This window comes from Drosophila eugracilis, unplaced genomic scaffold (assembly GCF_018153835.1).
Source record: "Drosophila eugracilis isolate 14026-0451.02 unplaced genomic scaffold, ASM1815383v1 contig_2154, whole genome shotgun sequence".
NCBI lineage: Eukaryota > Metazoa > Arthropoda > Insecta > Diptera > Drosophilidae > Drosophila > Drosophila eugracilis.
The window spans coordinates 4,209,405-4,230,831 of record NW_024573038.1 but is presented as its reverse complement, the minus strand read 5'-3'; the positions used below and the strand labels follow the sequence as shown (position 1 = coordinate 4,230,831).

At 42.7% G+C, this 21,427-nt stretch overlaps 4 protein-coding genes across 5 annotated transcripts; 2 read left to right on the top strand and 2 right to left on the bottom strand.

Annotated features, from left to right (window-relative positions):
- Window positions 1-116: 116 nt before the first annotated feature.
- LOC108108425 (polycystic kidney disease 2-like 2 protein) lies at window positions 117-2,571 on the bottom strand. Its single transcript, XM_017216477.1, has 4 exons — window positions 2,032-2,571; window positions 1,549-1,920; window positions 774-1,492; window positions 117-720 (listed from the first exon to the last, which is right to left on the bottom strand). Exons 1-4 carry the CDS (start codon window positions 2,569-2,571, stop codon window positions 117-119), a joined length of 2,235 nt encoding a protein of 744 aa, XP_017071966.1.
- A 595-nt stretch (window positions 2,572-3,166) lies between these two features.
- On the bottom strand, window positions 3,167-8,503 carry LOC108108431 (allatostatins MIP). Its single transcript, XM_017216485.2, has 2 exons — window positions 8,249-8,503; window positions 3,167-4,257 (listed from the first exon to the last, which is right to left on the bottom strand). Exon 2 carries the CDS (start codon window positions 4,253-4,255, stop codon window positions 3,620-3,622), a length of 636 nt encoding a protein of 211 aa, XP_017071974.1. The 5' UTR covers window positions 4,256-4,257; window positions 8,249-8,503; the 3' UTR covers window positions 3,167-3,619.
- A 3,075-nt stretch (window positions 8,504-11,578) lies between these two features.
- LOC108108620 lies at window positions 11,579-16,624 on the top strand. Of its 2 annotated transcripts, XM_017216719.1 has the most exons (7): window positions 11,579-11,745; window positions 11,809-12,235; window positions 12,292-12,542; window positions 12,602-13,195; window positions 13,252-14,068; window positions 14,143-14,750; window positions 14,806-14,992. In XM_017216719.1, exons 1-7 carry the CDS (start codon window positions 11,659-11,661, stop codon window positions 14,875-14,877), a joined length of 2,856 nt encoding a protein of 951 aa, XP_017072208.1. In that variant the 5' UTR covers window positions 11,579-11,658; the 3' UTR covers window positions 14,878-14,992. The 2 variants fall into 2 exon arrangements, with proteins under 2 accessions (XP_017072208.1, XP_017072207.1); XM_017216718.1 differs by having other exon boundaries at window positions 14,143-16,624.
- Window positions 16,625-17,985: 1,361 nt separating this feature from the next.
- LOC108108434 (basic helix-loop-helix neural transcription factor TAP) lies at window positions 17,986-20,145 on the top strand. The gene has a single exon (XM_017216488.1). The coding sequence runs from the start codon at window positions 18,094-18,096 to the stop codon at window positions 19,306-19,308; it is 1,215 nt and encodes a 404-aa protein (XP_017071977.1). The 5' UTR covers window positions 17,986-18,093; the 3' UTR covers window positions 19,309-20,145.
- The last annotated feature ends 1,282 nt before the right edge of the window (window positions 20,146-21,427 follow it).

Genomic DNA, 21,427 nt, shown 5'->3' with positions numbered 1-21,427 from the left:
ACGGCACTTCTCAACAAATATACCTGTTATTTGTCGGGACATTTTGTTTTAATATTTTATTTATATTCTTAAAATGTTAAAATAACGTTTAGATTATAACCAAAGAATAGCTTAAGTTAATATTTTTGCCTTTGTTGAGCAGTGGGACGCTTCCGATACATTTCTGGAATATCCTCGGGATCGGAATCCGATGCTGGTGGTGAGGGAATATTCCCCTCTTCGTCACCCAACACCAAGCGTTCTAAGATCTCGACCTGAACATTAAGGATGGCCATCAGCTTGAACATCCGCTCTCCGCGTCTTACGTAATCGGCATGACACTCCTCGTCAGAGAACTTTTCCTTACGAAAACCAAACTGGGACTTCGTGGCTTCTCTGTTTTTATTATTCTCCTCCTGCTTCTTTAGCTCCAGTTCCACATTCTGTGCCACAGTTCGACCACGGCGTTCGTACTTTCTATGAATGCATCGAAAGAACCTTTGGGATACATCCATATACTCGATGCGGAGGAACTCCCAGAAAGTTATGTGGCTCCGGTTGGCTTGTTCCTTTATTTCCCTGCCCGTCTCATTAAAATAGTCGTAGATGACGGAGGCGAACACATTCATCAGGATAATCGCAATCAGGAAGACTAGGATCATGTAAAGCAGAATTCCCAGGATTCGACCTCCGTGGAAGAAGTCCGAGGGTACGATGCCTGCATTAAAGCCAACGGAGTACCTGGATGAAAAAGATTTTTATGCAGTTTCGACTACTTAGGACTTGATACCTACCACATACAGGTGACAACGGACTTAATAATGTGATGAAAGAACACCGCGTTGTTCCCATTTGGAACGGCCAACGCGATGCCGATGCCCATCAATAGGATTAGGATGATAACACCCAAGCTTACCACGGCTCGCCATGCTGAGAATAGCGTGCGGGTGAAGTGCTGGAAGACGGAAGCGAACTGCAGCACTTTCCAGAGCCGCAGAGTGGTGATGCAGACCAAGAAGCCCTCAACAATGGACAGTATTTGGTGTATTCGCAACGGACGCTGGAAATCTAGGTACTGCCCCTTGGTATAGGTCTCGATCATATCGAGAAGATGGTCCGTCTCGATGTCGCGCAAAACAGTTAAACCCAACATAACAATGTTTAGCGCACAAATAGTCAGGTCCACAATGTTCCAGGCTTGGTGGTAGGCCTCCGGATCATGCCAGACCTTAGAGACAACTCCTCGTCCAAACTCAAGGACTAAAATGGTGTAAATGCACAGCCAAAAAATCTCGAAATTTGTCCTGTTTTCCACAGATCCGAGCATTCTCACCGTGTCCACATTCACTCGGGATATCTGGGTGCCAAACGGAGAGTTCTCCACACGCAAAGTGATCACCGTAAACACATTCGCATCCGCGTTGTACATTGTGAAGTCAATGAAAAGAGCCGAGGTATTTTGGTTCACCCATCCATTTGTTCTGAGGTATTCAACCTGCTTCAGGCAGTGCGTCTAGCAGTAATCTCAATTTATAATATATATTTTATAGAATATAGTAAGTTAACTACTTTTGTACCCATCATCAGTACTACGTAACCAGCGAGTTCCGGATAGTTCAGCAAATAGCCATAGTGATTGAAAGTGAGCAGCAGGCCATTTAGAAAACTAAACTCGAAGTGAGCTGGCCGAAAGGGGTCATATATACGCCAGAACTTGTCGGTATAATGCAGCCTATGGTAGGGGAGTCGCCACTCGGGCGCATATGTGGTTGTGTCCCACTTGGGCGTGCCCAATCCGTAACGACTGCTCACAGGTCGCATCTGTCGCAAACGCACCACCCCAATCGTCTGCCACTGATCCATGGCCCACCATCCATCGTAACCGAATTCGTTTGGCGAAAAGAAGGCTTCCACCATGGTAATCTCGAGAAAATTGTAGATCTAACGGATAGTTTTGATTAAGGGACTTGATTCACTAAACATGACTAAATCGACTTGAACTGTGATCCTAGTCAAGAATATGTATTCGAGTACTAGTAAATATGTACTTACCTGGTAGATGAAATATACCTCCGACAGGCCATAGGTTTCCGAGGTGTTGTCCGAAAAGAGACGTACCATGTTGTTTGTGTTGTAGTAATGAAACTGGTTTTCCTGCATCACCACCATTATCATTAGGGCCAAAAAGTAAGACCCATAGAGGAGAAGGTCGCCAGCAATGCGTTTGTACCTCTGATTCAGCGCCTCGTTCTGGTGGGCCTCGGTAATCACGAGCTCCGAACGAAGACTGCGAACTCGAATCTTCAAATAGGCGATGCGGCTCTGCTTGGTCATTCTCTTCTCCGGCTTGTGGGGCTGGTCCTTCTGCGGCCATGTGGCATAATCGATGGCCATCACAAGGTACCGAATGGGTTCGTAGATGACATAGTAAATGAAGAACACCAAAATTATGGTTACCATCATCGTCTTGAATCTATGTGGCTCGTGCACGAAACCCGAGTAGATCGAGATCAGGGTGAAGCACACTACCAGCACGATAGCGGTAAAACCGAAACATGCCAAATCCTTGTTCTTGAAATTTGTGAAGTTCATTTGTTACAAATTATTTGCCTATTTTTTTTCCTTATGTATAAGCTGATGACATTTAAAGCACAGCTGACTGCTAAGGATTAAAATATACATAAAGCGGGTCGTGGTATACACCCTCTTTTATTTCGTGTTGATGTACGGGCTCATAGCTGTCTTTTTTTAGAAATAGCTCGATGAACAAAACGAGTTCCCTTGCGCTTACTCCTGGTGACTTGCTTTCTGAATAACCGTTATTTTTCTTCTTCTCTTCTTATTATTTTCTGACGAGTAATTCAGCTGCGAAATTCGCCTGCATAACTATCGTCATCCCGTTCACTCTCACTTACTAAGCAACTCAAGGGACCACCTACAGCAATAAATAGCTTCGTCAAGCTTACTCAGAGAGTACCGAACTGTAAACCAACTAGGAACGATTCAACATTGAAACGAGACATTCATCTGGATACGAGAGACACTTGAAACGAGAGGCAAACAACGGCCATTACATTCAAATAAAATCATCGTGTCACAACCCACATTTAATGATAATAAGGATAGATGGGAATAATTTTAGCTAATCAAGCCCAGGCTATATTAATAAAAGTCATACTCGATTCAATACTTTCAACGTATTTGTATTTAATATTGATAGTTGCCATTTAGTAGGTATTTATGTATATTTAAGTATAAATGTATATGCACAATTCATTAACTTAGTTAACGTTTCTAAATTAAAGCGGTATTCTTCCGAAAGGTCCTCTTGTATACTTGGAGACTAGGTGCTAGAGTGGATAGTTGACTAGACATACTGATATAATGCATATAATACTGGCTGATCAAGACGACGATCCGGATCACATGTCATCTAGATCCGGTGACGGTGGCGAGCGCTTTCATACATTTTCGGAATTGACTTTCAGTGGCCCGGGACCGGGAGATTTTCCGGACATCTTAATGAGACATGGACACTGAGAACGGAGCCTCCGTGGAGGAAACACACATGCTATATACGGTTAGATACAGGTGGATTAGTTACTCTGGTTAAGATTTCCTCTGACGATTCTGGGCGGGATTAGTTGCTGGGCAATGGGGAGCGCTTGCCCCAACCACCGTGAAGCTTCTGCCATTGGTCGCGTTTGCCCCACATGCCCTTAAGGTTGTTCCAGGTGGGTTCGCGCTTGCCCCAGGCGCCCCTGAATTTGTTCCATCCCTGTGCTTGCCTCCTCTTTCCCCATGCCACATTCATGCTCTTCCAGGCCCGCTTCTCCACATCCGGCTCGCCTCCAAGCTCATCCAAATCCTCGCCAGACTGCGATTGCTGCTGGATTGGCTGCTGTTGCTGCTGCTGTGAGTTTTGTCCACTGGCCATCCTCTCAAAGGTGTCCCAATCGATGGTGTTGGTGCCATCTGTAATCACCAGCGGCACAAAGTGTCCGGTCATGTAGATGTCCGGATCGCTTGAATCTCCGCCTGATGACCGCTTGCCCCATGAACTCTGGAGCGATTGCCAGGCGCGCTTATTGTTGCCATACAGGTCACTTTCGCTTAGTTGATCCAGTACCACCTGTTCGGAGAGGCCTCCGCCTCCCGGTTCATTGGATGCGGGACTGGCGGCACTGCCGCTGGCCACCAAGCTGCCGCAGGCGCTGCCCAGAATGAGGAGCACCAGCAGGAAGCCATAGGTTCTCCGTGTCTTCGTGTAAGCCATCACTGTGGAAATGCAAAAATCAAAGGTGGAAATATTTATGAATGGACGTCAAAATTAAGGCTGCGTCGTTAGCAATGCACTTTAAGAAAAATTTGTAAAAAAGGTGTTCTCTGTTGCTGGTGTGATTGAAAATTAAAAATAACAAAAACTTAAAAATCATGAATAAAGAAATAGGTTTTTACCATGAGATTGTATTGTAAAATTGTATAAATGTCAAAAAGTTAAAGCCCAGGATAATTTAAGTAATGCAAAATATTAATTCTAATTAGATTTATGGCCACGTTTTGAAGAGGCTAAACACGGAAATTAAATTCAGAAAATCGTTTCTTGGATTATAAGAAAAGAAAATTTTAGTTTTATTGCTTTCAGTGCAAAGGTGTAAATATGAATGAATAAATGCCTGGTGAATAACTGATCCCGAGGAGGAAGCACAACCGCGCTCACGGAATGCTCAATTAAGCCGCTGCCGACGGCACTCGACTGCTCCCTGGGGGTCGTGGGAAGTCCTGAGGAGTCCTGCGGCAATCATTTCCGCCCGCGCCTCAGAATTACTGGAACACGCGCAAGAACAACAGTGCGGGGAACAAGAGTAGCGATTTAGCTAAATAACCTCTCTAATTGAAAGCGGTGGGGGCCGCTGAGTGGGCGTGACTGGGTGGCCCACCTTCGACAGGATAGCTGAGGTCATGCCGTCTGTCGACCGCTGCGTTAAAAGGCAGCAGCGCATAACAGTTACAATTTATGGCCTATTAATGTCCCTTTCGGAGGTAGCAACCAGCGGGGTAACTGGGGAGTAGGCATTCCAGTGGGCCTCCCGGAATGTGTGCGCAGGCCAAACAATACCAGGGAAATGGAGGATGGAGGGGCAAAAAGCCAACGCAGCGAATGATTGGCAAATGGAGCCGGAATCCCAGTCGATAATGATGCCTCCTTAAAACGTTAATATGCTGCCCCACAGTCAAGATTATGGTTATGTTTACGCATTGGCTTAAGTGGCTTGCGATTGCACTTGCGGCCACTCGACAGACTAGACAAAAGCCGGAGGAAAATTCACTCAGTGTGGGCGGAAAAACAGCGTTTGTTTGCATTTCCTCCCAAAGTAGTTTTCCCTATGCGTTCGCATGAGCATCGCAACCAAATTGATTTGCATACATTCTGGCATTAGCCGTCAACATATCCACATCCTGCTTAAAGGACACTCCAAGGAAGCGGAAGCAACAGTGTAGTATGCGGGAATTATGTGTCCATTATTCCGAATTTGTTTAGACGCAATAAACCTTTTGAAACCCACTTAAATGTTTCCATATTATAAAAGTTATTAAATAAGTTATTAAGATTTTACGGTTAAGGTGTGTAACGAATGAAAATCTGTACTGGTATATCATGAATTCTAGATTTCGATTCTTTCGATTCAAAGTTAAAAGACAACTAAGATTAATTAATCTGCTAAAATTGTTCATTTAATATTTATGTAGAATATTGATTCAGTCAATACGATTACTATTATTACGATTATTAATACATATAAGCAAGTTGGAGTCTAAAAGTCATTTCCAAAGACTTTGGTTATTAAAAAATAAAATAATCTTTACGAATTTGAAGGCAATGAGGCAGGAAAAAGAAAAAACTATATACTGTAAGCTTTTCATAAGGCTAAGATATTGCAAACAAAAAAAGCCAACATCTATTCCTAATGAGCAAATCTAACCCCTTAACTGCCTTACATTCATTAGAATTAACACATTTGCCGTAATCCCCGTCAGATTTTATGGTCATTGCAAATCAGCAGCAGCTGGTAGGCGCCATCATCAGCCGGGAATCAAGTATTCAAAGCCCAGCAAAATCGGAGCCACCGACGGCAGGGCGTCGGTAGGTTTGGTATCTTATCTGGGATGTCGCCTGATTAAATGATGTTGCTTGCCGCCCGCTTGGATTGGCCGACTAATTGAGTAGCGTTGGCCAACCCGTTGCTGGATACGGATATGTCCCCTAGCTCCTGCTGATGCCCAACTTCTGACTTTCTAACTGATTGTCCGAGTGCAGAGTTGGCCGCTTTTTCCGGCTTAGTTTTTGGACTTAATTTGTGCGCTTGTCGTTGATTGATTGACGCTGCCCAGATGAAAGTTTTAGCGGCTTTGCGCCAAATTATAATAAATAGCCACCGCGATGATAGAGCACGCATCGAATTTTATGACCCCCGTGGGTGGAGGGGATCATTGTGGCACAATGAGCAGGCGGCAAACGTGCCGGGTCAACTTGTAATTGAAATTAACTGAAAATATTTATGGCCCTTGTGGCTGACATTCCTCCGAATTTGGTAGTTGACTACGTCTACTTCATTATTAATTTGCCAGCCTGTTGCAGAATAATTCATTTGGTGTCAGGACAGGAGATCCGGCGTCCTTGAGGCAACTCCTTACTCCTTCAAGTGTCGCAAACAAATTTTCGCGCCAAAATTAAACAGCTCGCCGCAAATCGAATTTGCCAGCTCTCCTCTATTTTTTCGTATGTCTCGATAAATAGGTAAGGCAAATATTTGCCAAAGGATGGCATTTGCCAATAAGTATTTTGTTTAAATAGGTTTCCTGCCGGCACCCACGCTCAAGAACTCGCCGCCTGTTGCCGCTGAGTGTGAATCGAAATCTTCTCGGGGACATGGACATTAACGAAAATTCGTAAATAAACAAAATATCCGCAAAAGAGTAAATATACTGCTCGTCTCAAGCAGGTTAGCCGTGGGTATTCTCTTTCCCTACTTCGAATTTTGTGGGCTTGTTTGCTGAAGGAGTTCTGCATAATATGGCCATGTTTTGCAAATAAATTTACGCTGATGAGTCCTACCAATTTTTAACAGCAATCTATTTTTAAAAATGTTTCAATATTTGGAACCGAATTTTACTCAATTTCCGCCGAAATCGCTGCATTGGGTTTTAATGAATATTTTAAAGGGCTCAGTCCATAAATGCCGTTAAACAAAATGTCAGCTAAATTTGAGGCAAATTATTTTTCCAAAAACCCAACACAAAAAAAGTATATTCACAAAATTAAATTTTAACTTCATTGAAATTACATAAAATTACATTTTGGTAACCAAAAATGAAGACTTTTTCTTTTCAAGAAGATTTAATAATCAAAAATTATGTAAAAATAACCTGTATAAAAAGCTTAAATGTAAATTGTTAAACTTAAGCTCTATTTCATATTTCTCCATTCCGGATCATTTTTTTTTACTAGATAATCGAACATAGAACATACCTAAACATGTAGCCGTTATAAATATATTTAAAAAAAGACTTTATTTTAAAGTACAAATAGAACAAAAAACTCTTGTCTATAGAAATTAGAATCAACAAATTTGGTAAGCAGGTATCGTTCTAACTTGCCTAAAAATTGTAAAACATTTAGAATTGGATTAAATTATAAAGCATCTTAGTTTTAAATCAAGGCAGATCAGTAAAAAAGACGCAAAAGAATGAGTAAAAATCAAGAAAGAACATAAAATAGCTTGATTTCGGTTCCTTATAAAATTAGTTTTAATATTGGTTTAGTTTAATCAAGATTTATTGAGTCGTAATCAAAATAATCCTTTTTATCTTAAATCATTATTGGTTAACTCAAATCTCTTAACCTGACTGTATCCTGAACTATTCCAATTTCTTTAAACGTTATTTCTAATTTGGACACAGCCAGCAAGCATTAAAATCCCGCTTAACGTTATGTTAACTGCGACATTGAAATATTATTTTTAAAATTTTATAAGTTACAACACGATTATAAATTATAATATATTTTTAAGGTCAAGGCGTTTTAAAAAAAAGTAGCACTTTACAGGAAAGAAAAAATAACCCAAATAAAGGGGCTTAGAATAAGAATTAACATTCCTGCCAAATGCGGAACTAGAAAAGCTTAACCACAAGAGTTCACTTTTGAAATTCATTTCCTGTGGCAACCAATCGAATTACTAGCATATTGAATATCGAACCTACCACTCACCTGAGTATGTTTCTCCACGATTTTGAGGGTTTTTAATGTTTTTTTTGTTTCAGCAAAGCGGAAACTGCGGCCAAGGTTTTACAATTTTATTTTGAGTTTTACGCTCACTCTTTTATAGAAATTTTTTGCACATGAAATAGCGTTTATAAGTGAATTTACGGGCTCGACTGCAATTCAATTAGCGCTCTCACTTGACCCGTGTGAAACTGATTTCGTGGGGCGTGGGCTGACCAGTTTGTCCTGGTTGTGCGCAAACCTGTTGATCAACTACAAATGATACGCAGACCGGTGCGGCGGTCGCTTATAAATCAAAACGGAAGCGAATCGCCAGCCGAACTACAATCCATGGGCCCACGAACGAGGCTTCGTGCCTGCGCAGCCGGCAGTCCTGTTAATACACACACACTCAGAAACAATGGCAGGGGGATATGGATATCCGCTTGTCGCCGTTTCTGCAACGGAAGTGGCCGAAAAGTGTGTTGCCTACTTAGCGGGGCGTGTGTAAGTGTGAGTGGGTGTTTGGATGTGTATGGCTTTGTGAGTAAGAAGAAGCCCCGAGTTTAGGGCACACATGCGCGATTGTTTATTTTAACTCCCCCGGACTGGCCATTGTCGATCCCCTGGGGAAACCGAGCCTTGGACTCATTCAAATTCAGGTACACGCTCTACTTGGGGCATTTAAAATTAAACACTCCACGAACACACACACTTACAATGAAGCAAATGGAACAACTGACGACAGCATATTGCATATTGCATTTCTTTGTCGCCGGGTGGCAATTGACCAAACACAAATACGATTCCCGCCACTTACCATCCACTTACCTTCACATGCTCCAAGCTCCATGTTCAGTACCATCACCCCAGCAGGACCTAAGCATCTGGAGGAGAACCCTTTTAGTGCTTCATGAATATTTATGGCGACACAGCGCCTCTTCTGTTTTGTTGCTAAAAAATGAAAGAGAAAAAGAGCTTCTTCAATTACAAGAGTCGCCACGAAGATGTCAAGTGGGAGTGCCCTGTATGTGTATCGTTTTCTATGGGGCACATCAACAGGTTTTCATTTGCGGCCATTTGATGGGACGCCGAATAAACGATGATGGGAATATTTATGACACTCCTCTGCCGGTGCGTATAATGAATGGGCCATGAGAACCCCCTTGCATGTTGGGGCCCTCACCCATTCGGGTGATAAGCTACGTAGTTACTAATTGATTTGGCCACTGATAAATCGCTGCCGACTCTCAACACCGATGACAGCTACATGTGTCCGTTACTCCGCATCACGGAAAAAGTTTGATTGATATTTCAATATTTATTATGAAAAAAAGAAGAAAAATTATTTAAATTAGGAATTAAGATAATTTTGACGGCATATATAAAAAACGGAAAAAAAAAATTAAGTCACAAAATATTAAGCTCAACCTTTAAGATTATTAGTTTTTCTCAGTGTACATGATGAGTAGTGGATTGCAGTGGCAGCAGCAAACGATTGTAAATCATTTCCATTTACGTGTCTGGCTTAATTGCAGGCATCCGACGGAGACCTTTGAGCGATCCATCTGGGTACGTCACCACTAATGTTTCATTTGCATGGTGACAAAGTGAATTAAAGGGGTTCGTCCTAAAGGCGGAACAATAGCCCACACTGAAGGAAAATGCATCGAAGCCTTGACCAAACGCCTGCTCCTTTCATCTGAATGCCACACTTCTATGGGATTCCCTTGGCGCTTCCATTGTGAAGATGATGTAGCTGGCGCTGTTGGCAGCTAATAATAATTTGTTTGCACTTTGCATATGCCATCTGGTCAACAAAGGGCAGGCGCAGGCTGAACGGAAGTCATGGGGTACACAATATCCTGGGGGTCAAGGCAAAGGAAAAGTCATTGAGGTACTTTTACTTCCCAATAATTGAGCTTACTTTACTAAATTTTTTTTATTAATCAATAAAGTTATAAAGCATTGAGTTCATTAAAAAATAACTTTTAAAAAAGGTTATAAAAATGTTTTTAAAAATTAGAGTGATTTTCGCCCCACATATGACATCAAAAGATATCGATATATCGTTGCCAAAAAGTCGAGATGTAGTCAGTTTCTCTTCATAATCGTTGCACTTCCCGTGCACCAATTTGACCATAAACTCGATGGCCAAACCGCGGTTTTAGTGACACAGGACGATGACTTTCAGCTGCTGACTGCCGACTTTCTAAGCAGCAGATTCTTGGCTAACTTTCAGCCCCGAAATTATTGTTTTAAGTTGAGGTTCGTAGAATGCAGAACTTCTCGGTACACGCGTGATTTTGCCGTTCCACCTCTTTGTCGTTATGCAGTGGATTCTTATTATAATCACAGTTCTAAGGAAGGCATTTTTAGCTGTTGCAAGATTGGATGAAAATTGTGAATGCTGTTACTGCACCTACACCTGCATTTGAGCAGACTGCGCTCGCTGTTCTCTTGCTCTAACACATGGCAATATATAATAACCCTGAACATTGCCAAGTAAATTATTGAATCCTATTCATTAAATGCCTGCGGTTTAAGGAAAAGATTATCTAGCACGCAGAAAATGTAAGCCGTTGCGTTTCCTAATTGACGAGTCGCATAAAAATCGAGTAGCTGTGCAAATAATGTCTTGAGAGCTCGAAGGTCTTGAATGCTCTGAAAAATTATAGAGTTCTGTAAATAAAAGAATTTATTTTTATGACATTCCGGCGGAATGTTATGCGTATGACCATTTCTTTCAAAATTATTTTGTGCTTTGACGCCATTTTCATCTCGTAATCAAAAAAATGTTCAAGCCGTATAAATGACCTACTGGTTATTAGGGCTTTCATCCTGCTGAAAAAGACTTCAATAAGTAAGTTGGGGTATAAAATAATAATAATCTGCTTAATTTATTTAAAAGAAAAGCCATTATAAAAAATAGTTTAAAGTAATAGTTTAAAACCAGCAGTTAATAGAGAAGGCAATTTGCGATAATGAGATTAATAATAATATATATATTAAGCTTAACTTAAATATTATTTGTGAGTGCCTTTTAAGATAACATAATCAACAATTTATGCTGGCAACACTGCTTTTAGCGATGTCCCCCACCATTTTAAGTGATTTCATTCTTTAATATGGTTGATACATTCGCTAACAGCCTAAAATCAACTCATATTTTAACTAACTAACTATTTACTTTTATTGTCCTCCTTATTGTAAACAATACTATTAATTACAATAGGTAAATTATTTAAAATACATATTTACGTTTATCCGACTACCGTTTCTATTGATACTTTACTAATAAACTATCGGTATCCATATATCGATAGACAACAACAGAATACAAATAAAAGTATATCCGAGCCGGCTGAGAAATAAGTGGTAATTTCACAGTTCTGTCATGAAATAAAGGCTACGCAATGGAAGTAATTCTACCTCAGGATGTGCACAATGCTAAAAAGTTCCTGGACTGCGCAGAAAAACTGGAATATGACGAGTTCTCGGCAGTAAGAATTTCCGACATAAACTAATCATTTACCTGGCTTCACGGTTGAAATCAATATTTACAGAAAATGTTTGTATTCTACAATGGACACAGCGATGTGGATGTGTTCGAGCTGATGGGTAACGATCGGCTGTCGCAGTTGATCTATGGATGGGAGGTGTGCCACCTGCCCACCAGGGAATCCGAGTCCTTAAAGGATCCTGCGTTGCGTCACATTGTAAGAGTATTGGCACACCATTCGCTGCAAATGTGGTTCAGCCAGGAGTGGAGAACTTGTTCTGAGGGCCTTAAGCACTTGCTCCTCTACAGCATCACCAAAGCGGTGCCGGCTCTCTACCAGATTAGCGACCTGGCTAAGATCGACTGGGCGTACATCCTGCAGTTTCAGACAAATCCCTGGAGCCTCCCGTACCTTCAGGAGCTATTTCTCAAACTGAAAGAGAATAAACACCATGCCATCGAGCACACAGTCCCTATGGCAACTGAAGACGGTTTGTGATTCCTACATATCCATATAATGCTAACACTAATTGCTGTCTTCCTTCAGACATTGCTTTTTTGATGCAGGAAGGATTGTCACTTATAGTCTTACGCCTAATGCAACTATTCAACGCCGGCAACTTTGAAGCAGTGAAACAGCTCGCACTTCGAATGCTAGCTGCTTGGTTGAAAGCACACGAAACGGTCCCATTTGTGACCATAGAAAAGGATCAGAACTCTATTACCCTAGTGGGCCATTTATATCTCCTCACTATTTTCGTAAGAGATGAAAACCGCGGTTATGTGATAGATAATTTGGTAAGAAATGGAACAACCCTGCATTCCAGAATAATTTAATTACAAAACCGTCCCTTTAGATGTACAACATTCGTTTCTATGCTCAGACTATGCAAGAAGCTTCGATCTCTCATGACATTAACTTCACACCAGCTCGGCTTATTGCCCAGGTTTGCGTGCGTCTGAGACTTGGCAAGAATGACTTCTTTAAGCAGATTGGATTTAAGAAATTCAAGCTAAATCTAGTCACCTCTTTTGCCGTAATGCTGGAAGCCTACTCAAGCTATGTGCTTGGCAATCTTTTGATGGAACTTCAGGCACTCAACGAGCATGACTTTCTGGAGCACTTGCCACAGTTCAAAGAACTTATGTATCGCTATGTTGAGGAGCGGGAAAATAGCGAGCATTTTCTCCTCGAAGAGCTGAAAAAGATGGAGAACCAACGGAACAGCCACCTACAGCCACAAGTAGTTCAGCTAAATCTAAACTACCAACAGCAAATATGCAAGGGCAACCGAGCCAGTAATATTGGCAACTACAAGAACTGTGACGATGACGAGAAGCCTTTACCAGAGGCCGACGAGGAGCAGGACAGACAAATAGATCCGGTGTTTCAAAATGTACCAAACAATGAGGAGGTTCTGACTTTTGTGTATAACTTACTAGCAGAACGGGTAAGTCGAGACATCTAACCACTTAACAGCTTTACTAAAATGGATTTTCTCTAAAGAATTTTTCTGGCTGGAAGTTTGCCAAGATTGCTTTGCTTCTTAAAATCATTGGGCAACAGTTGAATGCAATAGAAATATGGCGCTATCACCCCGGGTTAACTATCGAGTTTATGCTCAATTTGGAGCAGAAGATGTCTGCGAACTATGCCGATTTGGCTAAAGTGTTTTCTGACCATGGATTCATGGAGGCAGAATTCTGGCTGACAGCTTTCTACCTTCACCCAATGACTTTAAATTACAATGAAGTGAGGCGCTGTTCGAAAATCAAGAAAAAACGTCAAGAGGAGGAAAACTGGCCGCCAGCTACGGCAGCCCACAGCGTCAAATATGAATTACTGAGCTCGACCATAGATGTGGACGAGATTGTAACAATAACGAATCATCACGCACCAGTGGCCGATTATGATCCCGTGTACAAGTCGCTGCAAGCTTTGCGTCTTCCCCGCAGTATGATCAAGGACCTTCTAACAGTGGTTTTTCAGCCACGTAACAAGCGCTACTCATGGGCTCTGGATTGGCATACGCTACACGAAAGATGCCATGCTCTACTTAAAAGCCAGGATTTGAAGAACAAATTTGTGGCCCTCAACATGGCCGAAGCCGGTGATCACTTGCAGTTTCTTCAGATAGATTATGCGAAATACAGAGATCGACCACAGTTGGACTACGGCACTATTGAAGAGGGCTACGAGAATGCGGCCAATTTGCCAGAAGCAGAAGAGGAACCAGAACCGTCGAATGCAGCAGACGAAAAAGAGGTAAAACCCACGCAGCAGAAAAAGAGGCGACCAGCTAAACGCAAGTTTTGGGATGAAGGTAAACAATAAAATCAAGCTATCACATAATAAAGATTGACTAACATTATACTACTTTAAAAATCACCATTATAGTGCTATCAGAAGACGAAGAGGAGGCTTCTTCAAGCGATTCGGAGCACTACTATACGGGCAATGGCCGAAGGACTCGGATTCGAGCTGCAGCCATGGTGGCGAATGCTATGTTATCTGACATGGATCGTAGTATGCGAACTGGTCGGAGATCAAGCTCCCAAGAATCGGAAACTAAATCAGACTCAAAATCTGATGTTGAGGGGCAGTTGAATATCAAATCCGTTCTTTCACAACCACCACCCCCAAAAGAACCAGCAGCCACTGACGAAAAGCGCACAATCAGCGATCTGATGAAGGCACGAACCAAATTTAGCAACGAAACAGGAGGCTTTAAGGCCTTCGCCGACATCTGGAGCTTTGAAAAGGAAGAGCTTCAGAACGTGGCAAGCGAGGGAAATAACCTGATGGAGTGCAGCTCGGTGCTTAGCAAATTTAGGAATTTGAAGACCCTAAAGATGTCGGCAGCGGTTAAGGTGCCCGTACAGCCAGATCCACAGCCTGCAGGAGGAATGGTTCGCACAGGATCGGAAACTGAGAGCGTGAACTCCGAAACCTCCACGATGGCAACGGTCGACTTTAACGAGGAGACCAGTGACGATTCCAATGGTGTAAGTAAAGAGCTAACACCCTCGCCGCAACTTGATTTTACAACGGAGACAGAAGTGTTGCAGCCCGCTGATGATACTGAGACGCAGGAGCCCCCAGAGACAACAAAGATGCAACGGGAGCCCCTGAAAACGAAATACTTGAACAAGGACCCCGTGGAAAGTGGACAGGAGACCGCGGAGCCTCTAGAAAATTTACAGTTAAAAGACAAGCGCCTGGCAACGGAACTGCTTCTGGAACAGGGTTTTGAAACAAGACAGCTGGAAAAGACAGAAGAAAATAGACAGGAGATAGAAACGTTAAAATCTGGACAACTAGAAGACCCAATAAGCACCAGGGAGCAAAAACAGGAGCCTGTCAGCACTGAGCGAACTACAAAACTACTCATGCCATTAACCACAGGAAACGATACAGGAACAGACACTGCGGAGGAGATCTTGCATGATGATGACCCTAGTGAGAAACCCGAAAACAAGAGCTTGAAAATGGACACAGTTAAACTCCGACAAAAATTTAACTCTTCTTTATGGGATACTACAGAGAAGGAACGGGAACGCCTCATCCACGAATGCCTGACCCGAGAAGCGCAGGTGCGCTTAAACAAGTTGACGCCACAGGACATAGAAAAGCTCAGGGGTGTACGGGTCCGGATTAAGCGGACTAACTTGGTGGACTACTACAGGGATCATAAACTCCACAAACGTAGAAAGATCGCAGAGAATCTAGTGAGCCAGAGCCGCTCACACACCGAAGACAGCAATGCATCCTCGAATAGCTACGATTCACGTAGGTATAGTAGGCGCCGCTTGAAAAAGTTTGTGCACATCACATCGGACTCGCCAGCACCTTCGGTGTCATCCACGCCATCTCCGCGAATGTTGGTCAAGTCGGTATTTAAGCACATAACATCCGACTCCTCCACAGATCTCGAGGAGGTACCTCGATCTTTTTCAGTAAATAGAAGACGAGGACGCGGTCAAAGTCGGATAGGCGCTGGACCAAGATGTTCACGACGAACACCATCTATTCCACCGGATGTGATCGAGCTGTCCTCGGACTCGCTGTCTTCAAACTCTCCAGTGCCGGGTGCCAACCATCCTATGATACACTTTACACAGGTTATGGAGATGGACCCGCTGTACGAGGAGGCAATCGTTCCCTTCTAGCACCCTGTTCACAATTCGAGCAGGAATCTGAGCCGGAGGCGAAGTTCTACGTGCTCGAAACGAATGCTGGCGAGGGTTGACACGGAGTTTGAACTGAGTAAAATGTTGGAAAAGCAGAGGAAAAAGGGAATACCAAGTATAGCTGGGAAAATTGAATTTGTCTCGCTTGTTAGAATGCAATTAGCCTTGGGCACATTTTGGTATTTATTTTGGCTAGGACAGAACCAGGATTCTGATAAAATTATTTACGTGTACATCTGTTTGTCCAAGTGCCCGGCCTGGGCATTGTATTTCGGTTTGCGTTTGCTCTGTGACGACGCCTGCGGGCCTTTTGAAAAAGAACTCTTGCTGAGTCCTAGAAAATACTCAATGGGAAAAGCAAACGTATCCACTCTTCAATTAACTGCCTAATTGATATGCATTGTGGTTCTAAAAAACGAAATTAGCTACACGCGTCGGAGGAGTTCTTGAATATGGATGACGCCGCCGGTGACACGTGGCTGTTGGTGTGAACTTCAGTGGCAAAGTATATCAGTAACTTAGGGGTTAGGAAATTGTTAGTGGTTTTTGATTATTATGGCCAACATACAAATTAGTATTAATACAGTTAACTTTGATTTTAAATTATAATTAAGTAATACTATATGTAACGTTTATTTGCTATCTGATAGTTTACAAGTTGCAAAAAATATAATAATGATGAAAAACAACTACTTGTATCGTTTTAGTTTTAGTTATACATGAATGCATTCCCTAATTAAATGAAGGTAAATGTTTTCAATATAAAGTTTCAAACTCGATCCGTTTAATTCAAGGACTTTTAAATTTTCTCAACAAAAGCACTTAAAACACAGGAGACAGAAACCCATAGTTCATAAATCTGAAATGTGGCATATTATTAAATTAACCCACTTGAAACTCAAGTCCTCGCTCGTGCTGGCAATTTGTGACGATTGCCGCATATCATAACAAATCCGCACGTGGCACCCGTCGGCCACTTGAAACTGCAACTTCGATCCTCCTTTAACCGGCTTGCCACAGATAGGAAATCCACAGCGGCACATTTGGCCACTTGAGCAGTCGCTAAGACCACGGCACGTGCCAACGCCTGGGCTTTGGATCTGAATCAGGAGAATGGGCTCAAGGGGAGTGAGAGCTTCTGGCCTACTACACATGTTGCGTTTTGGGAAGTGGAGGCGGTATCCTAGCCACGTGCCACTAACCCGTTTAGCGACAGGCGTAAGCCCTAAACGATTATTGTGGTTTAGTGGCGAAAAGCGAAAGAGTTGCGAGTAATTGAATCGTTTGAATTGCAATCGCATTAAGCGCACATAAGTTCGATGTTGTGATAAAGAATTATATATTTTTTGGTGTTGAAATCCTTATACTCTATATAATAACATACACTTCTTTGATTAACTATTCGGATCTGACGATGATATCTGCACTAGAGTACCCAAATTGAATAAAAATCTGGAATTGCTTTTAGCAGAGTTATAGTATTATTTATACTTTTATGAGTTAACACCCTTTTAAATTATATTAGTACATTTTAAAAAGTATAACTCAAAACGTCATAACTGAAACCATAAAAAAAATATATTTACCTAAAATTTGACCTTAACTATAAAATATTTATATAACTCCATACAAGGGTACAAAAACTAGTTAAGAACTTTGATGATGCCGTTGGTGACATTGCTGATCCTCGGAATCAGACATCCTTCCGATTGGCTTAGAGAGCTCCGCTCGCCGCTAGAGCGTGAAAAATGCTCGTATTTTGACTGGTAGTGGTGCCTGCAGAACGAATCTCCATCTCCAGGAAGTTCACCCCGCTCCCGTGATTACCAGCTAGATGACGTTTGTGTGTGAGTAGTCAAAAGCCACCCCCGGGCGACAATCACGGCGCATATCTGTTGGGATTTGCGTTCAGGGTTCTACGCTCTCAACTTTGCGCTATGGCGCCGCCACGACCGACGACAATGCGCCGAGGGTTGTTGCCTGGCAGTCCGGACCCAAATCAGCGGGCTTAATGGCTGGCCGGGCACATAAAACCGGTGCGCACTCCTTGCCAGCTTTTAGTTGGTGCGGGCACGCGAGAAGCGAAGAAACAACTCTCACAAAGCGGAAATCGGAAATGTGCTAAAGGATATACACACTGAGATATAGATACGAGATCATGGCTGCCTGTTATAATGCATATACCGGTGGATCGCAGTCCTTTGAGTTCGATGAGGACGACGACGATGCCTCCTTCGACAGTGGCTACGAGAAGAGTTTCGAGACGGAGGCCCAGTTAAGTTCCCGTCGGCGCTTAGACTTTGATGACCAATTCAACGGCACTCCGCCGATTCCGGCTGTCCAGCAGCCGTACTCCGGCAGCTCCTGGGACACTGTACCGCTCAACTCACCTCCGGCGGGATTTGTGGGTCTGCTTGACACGAGCAGCAACCATAGTACGCGCAGCGGCAGGACGCTTGTGGAGCATCTGAACAGTCGGGCCACCAATGGTGTGTTCGATCCGCCGCTGACCAGTACGCCGATGAAGTCGCCAGAAGATCCAGATGCTCCACGACCAAAGCGAAAATATGCCGTCGGAAAAAACAGAGTAACACGCTCGCGCAGTCCCACTCAGGTGGTAAGGATCAAGCGGTTTCGTCGGATGAAGGCTAACGACAGGGAGCGCAATCGGATGCACAACCTCAACGATGCACTGGAGAAACTACGGGTGACTCTGCCCTCGCTTCCCGAGGAGACGAAGCTGACGAAGATCGAGATTCTGCGATTTGCCCACAACTATATCTTTGCTTTGGAGCAAGTGCTGGAAAGTGGAGGTACGATCAATCTGGATCTGGAAAAGCTGCAAAACTTCACGCTGAGTGGCGAGAGGATCACCAAGGAGCTGTTCGATGCTTTGTTTGTGAATCCACAGCCGTTTCCCATGTTCGGAGGCGGCAGAATGTTTCCATATGGCCATGGAATTGCTCCCCTTGCTCAGAATCATCCTGCTTCTGCTCCGACTGCGGAGCATTCTCCCGCTATGGGAGGCTTCCAGCAGGGCATGAACTACCCACAACAGCCACCAGGATTTGACTTTACAGGCAGCATGCGATTCTACCACCAACAGCAGCAGCAGCAGCCGCCTCACCATCTGCATCATAATCCCCAGCAGGAGTCCAGCCCGCAGCAGTTCTCGCAGGAGAAATACGATCTGTTCAGGGGATCCTTTGATGCAGCTGCTAATCTCGAGCCTACTCACTTGGATTCAGGAATTCACCATCAGAGTAGCTTTTACACGCAAACGCCGCCGTGGAAGGACTATCCGGAGGATCAGGCACATCCACATGCCATTCCACAACCACACAGCTACAAACAGTTTGCCCCACAGGTGTAGCACAGATTTGGGGGCCAAACGGCGATCTGAGGTCTCTTAGCGTGATATGTTTAAAGATTGCAAGGATTTGCAGGAAACTAATCTAGAGGAATCCCAAAGAGATGCATCCGTGACTTACTTTTGATGACAACTAAAGTAACTCGGGGGACTCATCTCAGGATTTCCCTTCTTTACTTTCCCCGAACCACTCGCAATCTGTTGATATTGAAAGTAAGTGAAAACATAATTGGCTGCTTAGATTATCATTTAGTTTGGTAATGAACATTTCACTTACCAAACTAAAGATATTCCATGAACTCAATTTGTTTCGTGTTATAGAAGGATCCTTAAAAGAAAAGCCAATTTTTACTGATAAAAAACCATCCATAGTTAAAACTCACTCAATATTTACTCATTTCATGTTCATTATAATTGGTTTCTTTTTTAAGGATCTCAGTGAATAGTTGAATTAAAAGTGCTTAACTTTAGTATATTACAACACATATTATAGATATCTCAAGTAAAGCACTTTTATTATCAACATATTCCCTTTATATTCTTCTTAACTAGATAGTACAAATCGGTTGTCCATTTAGTGTAAGCGGATATGTACCTTACCATTCTAGACCTAAGACTAGTCCTAACGATCACTGAAATGTACCAGGTATTAGCCATAATTAACTGTACAATCGATTAAGTATATGTAGGTTATGCCAGATAATATTTCTATACTATATCAGTTATTGCAATGCAAGGAAAGCGAGCTAGTCAGGGCCAGAACTTTAAAGTGATAAGATTGAATTTCGATGTAAAGCCATAAAGATTTATTTTTGCAAATAAAGTTGACGATCAAAACGAGCCGGAAAATGGATGGTAAATGGATAGAATGGGAGATGCTTCTGGGCAAAGTCAAAAATAGTAGCCAAAGCAAACAACCCTGGGCAGCAAAGAGAATTGGTACGGTTGTGTGCGGATTTGAGATTCCAAACAAAGGACTTAAATTCAAATAAATATTGTATATTGCAGTGCACATAAAACGAATGGCTTTGTGTGTGTGTGTGCACTGCAGCTTGTTTTTATCGTAGGGGGCATTTTTCGCCCTTACAATTCGACATGGGGTGAGTTCAAGTAGAAACTGAACTCCGTACTCCCGGGCTCGGCCTTCGGAGTTCGAACAATGGAAGATTTCCCGTCACCTGCCACACAATTACAAAACGAATGTACCAACAGCAGCAGCAGCAGTCAGGACCGGCAATCCCAAGCCTGAAACATGAGCCGTCAGCCAGTGGACCTGCATGAATGCCACTCAAATTATTTAGTTGAATGAACCGGCAAGAGTCGAGGGAAACTTTTGCCTAACTGACTGACATTTTCCGTTACGAGAAAAGGGTGAAAAGGTGATAAAGATGCTGCAAAGCCGGTAAGGAATTCTGCATCTCAAACTGAGGATTAACTTAAGACTCTTCTCTCTCTAAGTTTAACTGCCACATTAAAGGGGAGCTTCGAAAAGGATTTTTAAAATAAAGCTTAATGGTAATCATAAACTTTTTCGTTATAGTTTAAATGAAAAACATTAAAAAGAATCATATAAGTATATGATTTATGAATAACAATAGCACTTGTCATTTATTACCAAAACTTACAAATCAAGCTAGATATCCAAAACTAAAATTGTCATTTTTAAAAATATTTCTTGTATTTTAGACAAAAATGTGAAATTTTTAGTTCCAAATTTTTACTTTTTGCGGCTTACAGAATATTAAATTCAGCTCAGTTTTGGGGTTATAAGTAGGACTTCCTTAACTAAGCCGGCGTTTGTCATTTGAGCAGCTTTGTTGGAGGTGTCGGGATTTATCTTTACAATAATCATTATTATGGACCGGCATGGGTCCGGCATTCCCTTGTCCCGTTGTGTGGCAAAGGCGCAAATACGCAGCGGGTGAGCCAGCTAAGCTGCATTCAATTTTCAGGAATCTCGTCAAGGGATGAGGACGTAACCTGGCACGAACGGGCATCATTAAAGGACGGGGTTGCTGTGTTTCGATGGTTATCGGCGGATCAATGACGACATCTCCAGTTCCGTCCCCTTGTCCAAATGCTAATGCACTGCGAGGCTGGAAAAACAATTTGGCGATGGCCA

Excerpts from the sequence above, each read along its gene's own strand:
- LOC108108425 (XM_017216477.1), bottom strand. The coding sequence starts at position 2,571 with ATGAACTTCACAAATTTCAAGAACAAGGATTTGGCATGTTTCGGTTTT. Across the intron at positions 1,493-1,548 it reads TACTGATGATGGGTACAAAA|ACGCACTGCCTGAAGCAGGT; the intron begins GTAGTTAACTTA and ends GATTACTGCTAG. Across the intron at positions 721-773 it reads TCCGTTGTCACCTGTATGTG|GTACTCCGTTGGCTTTAATG; the intron begins GTAGGTATCAAG and ends TTTTTCATCCAG.
- LOC108108431 (XM_017216485.2), bottom strand. The coding sequence starts at position 4,255 with ATGGCTTACACGAAGACACGGAGAACCTATGGCTTCCTGCTGGTGCTC.
- LOC108108434 (XM_017216488.1), top strand. The coding sequence starts at position 18,094 with ATGGCTGCCTGTTATAATGCATATACCGGTGGATCGCAGTCCTTTGAG.
- LOC108108620 (XM_017216718.1), top strand. The coding sequence starts at position 11,659 with ATGGAAGTAATTCTACCTCAGGATGTGCACAATGCTAAAAAGTTCCTG. Across the intron at positions 12,543-12,601 it reads GTTATGTGATAGATAATTTG|ATGTACAACATTCGTTTCTA; the intron begins GTAAGAAATGGA and ends CCGTCCCTTTAG. Across the intron at positions 14,069-14,142 it reads ACGCAAGTTTTGGGATGAAG|TGCTATCAGAAGACGAAGAG; the intron begins GTAAACAATAAA and ends TCACCATTATAG.